This window comes from Hyperolius riggenbachi, chromosome 8 (genome assembly GCF_040937935.1).
Source record: "Hyperolius riggenbachi isolate aHypRig1 chromosome 8, aHypRig1.pri, whole genome shotgun sequence".
Lineage (NCBI taxonomy): Eukaryota > Metazoa > Chordata > Amphibia > Anura > Hyperoliidae > Hyperolius > Hyperolius riggenbachi.
In genome coordinates, this window is record NC_090653.1 from 260,922,117 (window position 1) to 260,931,765 (window position 9,649).

The 9,649-nt window shown below is 49.6% G+C and overlaps 1 protein-coding gene across 1 annotated transcript in view; it reads left to right on the forward strand.

Annotated features, from left to right (window-relative positions):
- Positions 1–7,943, forward strand: part of LOC137527480 (olfactory receptor 13C7-like) — a 71,929-nt gene extending 63,986 nt beyond the window's left edge. The window contains exon 3 of the mRNA XM_068247995.1: positions 6,995–7,943. Coding sequence (XP_068104096.1) covers positions 6,995–7,943 — 949 coding nt within the window. The remainder of the gene's footprint in view (positions 1–6,994) is intronic.
- Positions 7,944–9,649: the final 1,706 nt, after the last annotated feature.

A 9,649-nucleotide genomic window follows, 5' to 3' on the forward strand; every position in this document is an offset into this window, starting at 1 on the left:
GCTAGTATAGTTTAGTTGCCCCCAGTATAGCTAGTATAGTTTAGTTGCCCCCAGTATAGCTAGTATAGTTTAGTTGCCCCCAGTATAGCTAATATAGTTGCCCCCAGTAAGCTAGTATAGTTGCCCCCAGTATGGCTAGTATAGTTGCCCCCAGTATGGCTAGTATAGTTGCCCCCAGTATGGCTGGTATAGTTGCCCCCAGTATGGCTGGTATAGGTTCCCCCAGTATGGCTGGTATAGTTGCCCCCAGTAAGCTAGTATAGTTGCCCCCAGTATGGCTAGTATAGTTGCCCCCAGCATAGCTGGTATAGTTGCCCCCAGTATGGCTAGTATAGTTGCCCCCAGTATGGCTAGTATAGTTGCCCCCAGTATGGCTAGTATAGTTGCCCCCAGTAAGCTAGTATAGTTGCCCCCACTATGGCTAGTATAGTTGCCCCCAGTAAGCTAGTATAGTTGCCCCCAGTATGGCTAGTATAGTTGCCCCCACTATGGCTAGTATAGTTGCCCCCAGTAAGCTAGTATAGTTGCCCCCAGTGTAGGTGCCCCAGGAGGGAGAAGCAGGGCTAGATGGAGGGGCTGTGGAGGCAGCAGTGGGGAGGGGGGAAATATCCCCCCCCCCTCCCTCACCTGGGACCCCTCCTTCTGCCTCTCTCTTCCCCCTCCAGAATAGCGGCGACAAGTGTGGGGCGGCCGGAGGCGCATGGACAATTACTTACCTGATTCCCGCGTTCCAAGCGTGGAGCGCAGCGTCATGACGTTACAGGTCTCCGCCTCCAATGCCGCCCACTGTGCTTCCTGATTAGCGGAAGCACAGTGGGCGGCATTGGAGGCGGAGACCTGTAACGTCATGACGCTGCGCTCCACGCTTGGAACGCGGAAATTAGGTAAGTAATTGACCATGCGCCTCCGGCCGCCCCGCACTTGTCGCCGCTATTCTGGAGGGGGAAGAGAGAGGCAGAAGGAGGGGTCCCAGGTGGGGAGGGGGCGATATTTCCCCCCTCCCCACCGCTGCCTCCACAGCCCCTCCATCTAGCCCTGCTTCTCCCTCCTGCTGTGCTGCTGTGGGGGGCCGTGGCGACACCCCCCTGGGTGTCTGACACCTGGTGCGCCACGCCCCCCTGCGCCCTATTATAGAGACGCCACTGGTACCTGCTGCTCTCCTCCCTCCTCCACCCCACAATCCTGTGTACCTGCTGCTCTCCTCCCTCCTCCACCCCACAATCCTGTGTACTTGCTGCTCTGCTCCATCCTCCACCCCACAATCCCGTGTACCTGCTGCTCTCCTCCCTCCTCCACCCCACAATCCTGTGTACTTGCTGCTCTGCTCCCTCCTCCACCCCACAATCCTGTGTACCTGCTGCTCTCCTCCATCCTCCACCCCACAATCCTGTGTACCTGCTGTTCTCCTCCACCCTCCACCCCACAATCCTGTGTACCTGCTGTTCTCCTCCACCCTCCACCCCACAATCCTGTGTACTTGCTGCTCTGCTCCATCCTCCACCCCACAATCCCGTGTACCTGCTGCTCTCCTCCCTCCTCCACCCCACAATCCTGTGTACTTGCTGCTCTGCTCCCTCCTCCACCCCACAATCCTGTGTACCTGCTGCTCTCCTCCATCCTCCACCCCACAATCCTGTGTACCTGCTGTTCTCCTCCACCCTCCACCCCACAATCCTGTGTACCTGCTGTTCTCCTCCACCCTCCACCCCACAATCCTGTGTACTTGCTGCTCTGCTCCATCCTCCACCCCACAATCCCGTGTACCTGCTGCTCTCCTCCCTCCTCCACCCCACAATCCTGTGTACTTGCTGCTCTGCTCCCTCCTCCACCCCACAATCCTGTGTACCTGCTGCTCTCCTCCATCCTCCACCCCACAATCCTGTGTACCTGCTGTTCTCCTTCACCCTCCACCCCACAATCCTGTGTACCTGCTGCTCTCCTCCACCCCACAATCCTATGTACCTGCTGCTCTCCTCCATCCTCCACCCCACAATGCTGTGTACCTGCTTCTCTCCTCCACCCCACAATGCTGTGTACCTGCTGCTGCCACAATCATGTGTAGTGTTCATAGTAAGGAGTAATTTCGGTATTATTTGCGCATAATTTGATTTTGAACGCAATTATGATTTCTTGGCTAATCTTGATTTTGCGTAACTTTGTGTAATTTTCACATAAATGCACTGAAGTCTATGAGGCATAAGAAAACGAATTTTTGCATGTTTGAAAATGCATTTTTTCATAAATGCAATACGGGCACAAGAAATCCAAATAGTTTTTCCAGACATTATTCTAAACCTTCTAATGCCCTCTAGTGGCTGTATGTGATAATTCAGCTGCATATTTCTACACATCTCAATATTACAGTGACAGTCCTCAAACCTCACAATATAATTAATTGTATGTGTAGTACGGATAGTTGATAGAACATTAGTAGCAAAGAAAATAGTTTCATATTTTTATTTTCAGGTATCAGCTGACCAGGGGATCACATGGTCAGACTCCATCCACGCTGAGCTGAGCAGCATCGCGCTCCTGGATATCGGGATTACAGCAAGATTGTTGTTGCACAGAGAGAGGTACTAACAACCACCCGCACGGCTGGAAGAGGTACTGTATTGCTCCTTTTACATATTTTTTTTTAAACTTTATTTTTATTATTTTCCAAAACAAATAACAAAAGTACAGCATTGTTCAATATACAATGATAATATCTTAGATTGATACCCCATAAGAAGATGACAGCAGTATATCCAGTGCAACTGTGGGGGCATCAAAGCCTTGTAGGGGAATTATAAAGAAATTGCCAATTCACTAGAACAATGCAGGATTCTGCAGAGAGTAACAATTAAGCTAAAAATGGCTCCTTTTACATATTTTATCGGCTGGCCTGGCTCGCTGAGGCGGCGGCACACTTGCAGGAAAAGCCATCCTTTTTGTCCGTTGGTGCGCTGAGGCATTACTGTCTTTTATCTCTACGTTTGGGGCTTGGGACTCGCCCCCACCTCTTAGCTGCATACCACTCTCACAATTTTGCGCTGCGTCCTATTGTCACAATTTCATATTTTTATTTTCAGGTATATAGCTTTTGTTTTTATAACATTGCACCGTTCTCTAATAATTGCAGTTTCCACAATACTCTCATGATTTCTGAGCAAAGCCAGACTGAATGCTCAGTGGGGGATTTTATCAGGGCTGATAACAAGCAGGCTGAGCAGTGAAGAATGAAACAGAGAGCAGGGTAGGTGTTTTCTCTAATGTTCCCACTGATCTATATGGTAAAATACATGAGGGTGCTTCCTCTTCACTTTAAAGGAGTTATCAGGCTATTATAATGAAAATAAGTGCTACTTACCCGGGGGCTTCGTCCAGCCCGAAGCTCCCAGCATGTCCCTCCACCATCAGCCACTGCCTCCCGGTCCCCGGCGATGACGTCAGGCCGACCTGGAGGTCAGCCTGTACTGCGCCTGTGCAATCGGCGCTGTCAATCACCGCCACGTGGTTCGGAGCGTACTGCGCAAGTGCAGTACTTCTGCACCTGCGCAGTACACTCCAGTCCACTGGGCGGTGATTGACAGCGCCGCTCGTGCAGGCGCAATACAGGCCGACCTCCAGGTCGACCTGACGTCATCGCCGAGACCAGGAGGCAGCGGCAGGGAACGGCTGACGGCGGAGATGCAGCGAGGGAAATGCTGGGAGCTTGGGGCTGGACAAAGCCCCCGGGTAGGTAGCACTTATCATGGCCGTTTTTACCACCGTGCGGGCCGTGCGACAGCACTGAGCGCAGGCCAGCAGGTGAAGGAAGGAGGGCGCAGGATGGAGACATTGTGACTGCTAGAGGGAGCCTGACGAGTGGTGCAGGCTGATAGTACAGAGCGCAGCACCGATAGGAGTCCTGGCTTTCTTTTCCTGCTGATGTGCACGTCACATGGCCGCATGCTACTCCACACTATTTCCCTTAATAGAAGTCGGCAGTCGGGCGGCTGTTCATGTCACACACTCTCACTGCAGCCTGTCTTTCTCTTCCTCTTATCCGTGTCAGACTCAGTCAACTGTTCTGTAGCTTCGCCCCTCCCCTCAGCTACACGGAGGTATTGAGAGCAGAGCAGATGTGAGCTGAATACTCGGGAGGAAAAAGAAGGAAGCCAGAAGCACCAACAAGTAATTAAAGTAGGGAATGTAAACTGCAGCTCCGCACATCAGGGGAGAGGGGTCATATAACGCCAATGCCAAACTTGTGTACTGGCATCTACTTGTAAAAAGTAAAAGCATGGAAGACTTTGCAGACAGCATGTGCTCTGTTGGAATACCAGGCACTGTGATTGCCTGGTTGACAGTCTATCAGTGCAATCCTCCCTACTCTGCTCTTCCTGTGATCAAGCTGCACATCTCCCTGAATAGATGAGGATGGTGACAAAAGGACACAGTGGGGGGATGCAGGCTTTGATTGTTTTTCACAATGAGTCAATAGGAGGGCAGTAGCCCAATTATATTATTGCATTGGAATAGATATATGGAGATAAAATGTGTGTACATTTAAGTTTAGTACTTAGCTGCATATGATTGTACTTTATATAATTTCATATGGCTATAGCCCTTTCTTTTTTTCTACTCACCCTTTCCCATCACCTACTCTGTCCGCCCTCTCCATAGTGTGCCCTGTCCGCCCTCTCCGTAGTGTGCCCTGTCCGCCCTCTCCGTAGTGTGTCCTGTCCGCCCTCTCCGTAGTGTGCCCTGTCCGCCCTCTCCGTAGTGTGCCCTGTCCGCCCTCTCCGTAGTGTGCCCTGTCCGCCCTCTCCGTAGTGTGCCCTGTCCGCCCTCTCCGTAGTGTGCCCTGTCCGCCCTCTCCGTAGTGTGTCCTGTCCGCCCTCTCCGTAGTGTGCCCTGTCCGCCCTCTCCGTAGTGTGCCCTGTCCGCCCTCTCCGTAGTGTGCCCTGTCCGCCCTCTCCGTAGTGTGCCCTGTCCGCCCTCTCCGTAGTGTGCCCTGTCCGACCTCTCCGTAGTGTGCCCTGTCCGCCCTCTCCGTAGTGTGCCCTGTCCGCCCTCTCCGTAGTGTGCCCTGTCCGCCCTTTCCGTAGTGTGGCCTGTCCGCCCTCTCCGTAGTGTGGCCTGTCCGCCCTCTCCATAGTGTGCCCTGTTTGAATATTATGTATTTATAAAGCACTAATATATTCTGCAGCACTTTACAGAGTACTGACTGTCCTCAGGAGCTAACAATCTAATCCTACCATAGTCATAGTCTACTGTCCTCCCATATTAATATGTATTTATATAGCAATGACATCTTCTGCAGCACATTACAGCATACGTACTGTAGTCGTGTCACTGACTGTCCTCATAGGACCTCACAATCTAATCCCTGCCATAGTTACGTCTATGTATTTAGTGAAGTATTTGTATTGTAATCTCGTAGGAGGAAGCCAATTAACTTATGTGTATGTTTTTGAGATATTGGTGGAAACTGGAGTGCCCAGAGGAAACCCACACAGACACAGGGAGAGCATTCAAATAGTGCCCTGGCTGGGATTCGAACCGGGCGGGGGTAAAGGGGGTGGGGGGGGGGGGGGCGTATTTTTTGACACTCGCCCTGGGAGAAATTTCACCTAGAAACTGCACTGGCACTTATTTTCGTTATAATTGCCTGATAACTCCTTTAAGCCCCGGGAATGAGCAAATGATATGAGGGGTGGACATCATAGACTGTGGTTGAAGCAAAAACAATGGGTTGGGGAGTATCTCTAGACAAGATCCAAGCTGTATGGTGGGTAGGTATGGTGGATGGATTTTTATGCCAGACAGAGCAGTTTAAATGTAATACTGAGGGGGACAGGGAGCCAGTGAAGGGGCTTGCAAAGAGGGGCAGCTGAAAAGGAACGGTGGAAGTGGAAGAGAATGATAATGGCAGCTGCATTAATAATAGATTGCAGGGGGTGGAGTCTGATCTTGGAAGGTCCAGAAAGGAGGGCATTGCAGTAGTCCAGACGGGAGATGACCAGAGCATGGACCAGGAGTTTGGTGGTGTCGGGGGCTAGGTAGGGGCAAATTTTGAGGATGCTGCTGAGATACCTGGAGGGGAAAGGGGGTGACAGGTATTACTTACTTTCAGGGGGCTGCTTGCTAACCTCCAGTCTTTGCCCTGGTATCCATCTTCTCCAGGCAGACCCTGTGTGCAGCATTCCCAGCCACTGCAATGCATGCTGGGAGATGTAATCCTTCGACATGAGTATATCGCCTGGCCGAAGATACAGCTACAGTTACTCAGATCCAGTTTGTACAAATCACATCACTCACTGTCCTTCATATAATATCTCCACCACAGTTCAGGGGCAATTTAGGAAGAAGCCACTTAAAGAAAACCTGAACTGAAAATTAAAAGTCAAAATAAGCATACACAAGTCATACTTACCTTCCATGTAATCTACTCCTCAATCTTTCTCCTGTCCCGCGTCCTGTTTGTTCACTGTGATCAAGGGAATTTTCCGTCCTCCATTTTGAAAATGGTCATTACCCATAACAGCTTTCTGGTAAGCACACAGTTAAACTGTAACATCGCCCACTTGAGCCATAGGGAAACATGGACATTACCTGGTACATCGGTTTTCCTCTCAGCTATAACTGACAGGAACTGATATTTTACTGACAGCAACTGCTATATTTCAGATCTGACAAAATATTGTCAGAACTGGAAGAGATTGTTGTCAGAAGAAAATGGTGAGTTTCTGAGAGGAACTGATGACAAGGTAACTATTTAATGTTCATTTGAAGTTACCTCATGTGTTTATTTTAAATATTTTTACTCAATACAGGTTCTCTTTAAAGTAGCAGTATGTTTTAAGATGTGGGAGGAAACTAGACCTGGAGGAAAACCACAGAGACAGGCGCTGAACATACAACACTCTATGGATTCTAGATAGACCTTCAACCCAAAAGCACTATCCTCCATATTGACCACAAAATGTGTCATTGTCTCATGTCATGTTTGATATTGTTCTTGCAGGTGTGTGCTTATGGCAATCATCAGTTCTCCCAACTCAACCACCATTTTTGTTCTTCTAGGACTTCCCAGTGCTCCTCAGCATCGCTATGCTTCCATGGTGGTCTTCCTGAGTATATATCTGATGACTATAGTTGGCAATACAGTTGTCTTGACAGCTACAATATCTGACAATCATCTTCATACACCTATGTATTTTTTTCTGGCCAACCTTTCCATTCTAGAAATGTGCTACACTACCGTGACAATCCCCAACATCCTCAACAACATTGTAACCCAAAGAGACATCATTTCCTTCTGGGGATGTATTTGCCAAGTCTATGTCTTCACCTTGTGTGCCACTACAGAATGTGTCCTCCTGGCCATCATGGCTTATGACCGCTATGTTGCCATTTGTTTGCCCTTGCGATATAGGGTTATCATAAACCAAGCCTTATGTCTTCAGTTTTCATCAACCGCATGGACCAGCGGTATCGTGAACTCCATCATCCAGTCCCTTCCCACCTCTCTACTCTCATTCTGTGGACTGAACAAGGTGGACCGCTTGTATTGCGAGGTACAACCACTGCTACAGTTGTCTTGCACTGATGCATACATCAACAAGATTTTGACATCCGTCTCCGCCATGGTGTTCGGGGCTGGGTTCATGACCTTTATCTTTGTCACTTATGTTTTTATTGTTGCAGCCATTCTCCGAATCCCATCATTATCAGGGAGGCAGAAAGCTTTTTCCACTTGTAGCTCCCACATGACAGTGGTCATCATGTATTACGGGGGCCTTATCTTCATGTACATGAGGCCAACATCCACCGATACAGGCAAAATGGACAGCGTTGTGTCTGCCTTCTACTGCATGGTCATCCCGGTCCTAAATCCCATTATATACAGTCTGAGGAACAGGGAGGTGAAACAGGCCATACAAAAAATCTTCCTCTTTAAACTCTGCAACTGAACTTACAAGGAAAATGTCATCACTTAAAATGGGGTGAAACGCCATATTAACTGAAAAGATAAAATGAGATTCATCCAATGAGAAATTACTTATTTAGCCCACCTATCCTGTTGTTTTAGTGTTCACTGTCAGCTTTCAAACTTTACCCAAATGACAACCCGTGGTTCTCCAACAGACTAAGGCAACTGCGGAGGAGCAAGGAAGCGGCACACAAGTCTGGCAACCAGGAGGACTACAGGAGAGCCAAAAACATCCTAAACAGGGAACATAGGGTCGCCAAAAAGAACTTTGCAGAAAAATTAGAACAGAACCTCGCCTCTAAGGACTCACGGGCAGTGTGGAAGAGGCTAAAGGCCGCCATTAAATACAAGCCACCCCTTCAGCACGCGACCCCAGCATCGAGTTCACTGAAAGCCTCAGTGACTTCTACTGCAGATTCGAGAACCAGAGGGCACCCGCACATCCTCCAGAGCCCCCTGCTCCCACTTCTGCTCTTGCTGCTCCACAACCAAGCCCACTGCCTCTAGCTGTGAATGAAGGCGACGTTCTGCGGCACCTGATAAGACTAAATTCTAGGAAAGCCTCTGGTCCAGACGGTGTGTCACCGGCCTGCCTGAAAACTTGTGCACGACAGCTTACTCCCATCCTCTCCTCTATCTTCACCAAATCCCTTCTGGAAGGGGGAGTCCCCAGACTCCCCACGTGCTTCAAGAGGTCCACTATCATTCCTGTCCCCAAAAAACAGGGTGTCTCCTACCTCAACAACTACAGGCCTGTGGCACTCACATCTGTCATCATGAAAACTTTTGATAGTATGGTTCTGCCCCTCCTGAAACTTTCCACAGAGGCCCGACTGGACACGCTCCAGTTTGCACACAGAGCAAACAGGTCCACCTATAATGCCATAAACACCTGCCTGGAGTCTGTCTATGACCATCTAGATAGGCCGGGCTCATATGCCAGGGTCCTCCTACTAGACTTCAGCTCAGCGTTTAACACTATCAGCCCCCAAATACTCCAGGAGAATCTTACTGCACTCGAGGTCCACCCTACCCTACGCCTGTGGATCACAGACTTCCTCACAAACAGATCCCAGGTTGTGAAGCTAGGAACTATACTCTCACAACCAAGGACCACCAACGCAGGGGCCCCCACAAGGATGTGTGCTGTCGCCATTCCCATTCTCACTATACACAAAAAACTGCAGATCCATGGCAAGCTCTGTCAAAGTGATCAAATTTGCCGAAGACACCACCATTGTGGGTCTCATCACCAAAAATGATGAGCGGGAGTACCGTCACCAGGTAGACAGGATCTGCCACTGGTGCAGGGAGAACGGCCTGGTCCTCAACACAGCAAAAACTGTTGAGGTGGTCGTTGACTTTAGGAAGCACGCCACCCCCCTACCTCCAATGTGCATCGACAACACAGAATTTGAAAGAGTCCCTTGTGCACGACTTCTGGGCACTACCATCTCTAAAGACCTAACTTGGAGAACAAACACTACCTCCATCCAGAGGAAAGCCCAACAGAGACTATTCTTCCTCTGCCAACTGAAGAAGTTTTGTAGGTCCCAAAAAATCCTGGCGAGTTTCTACTCTGCCGCAATCGAATCTGTCCTCTGCATCTCCATCCTGGTCTGGTATGCCGGTTCCTCTTCCAGCGACAGGCACAAACTACAGAGGGTCGTAAGATCAGCAGAGAGA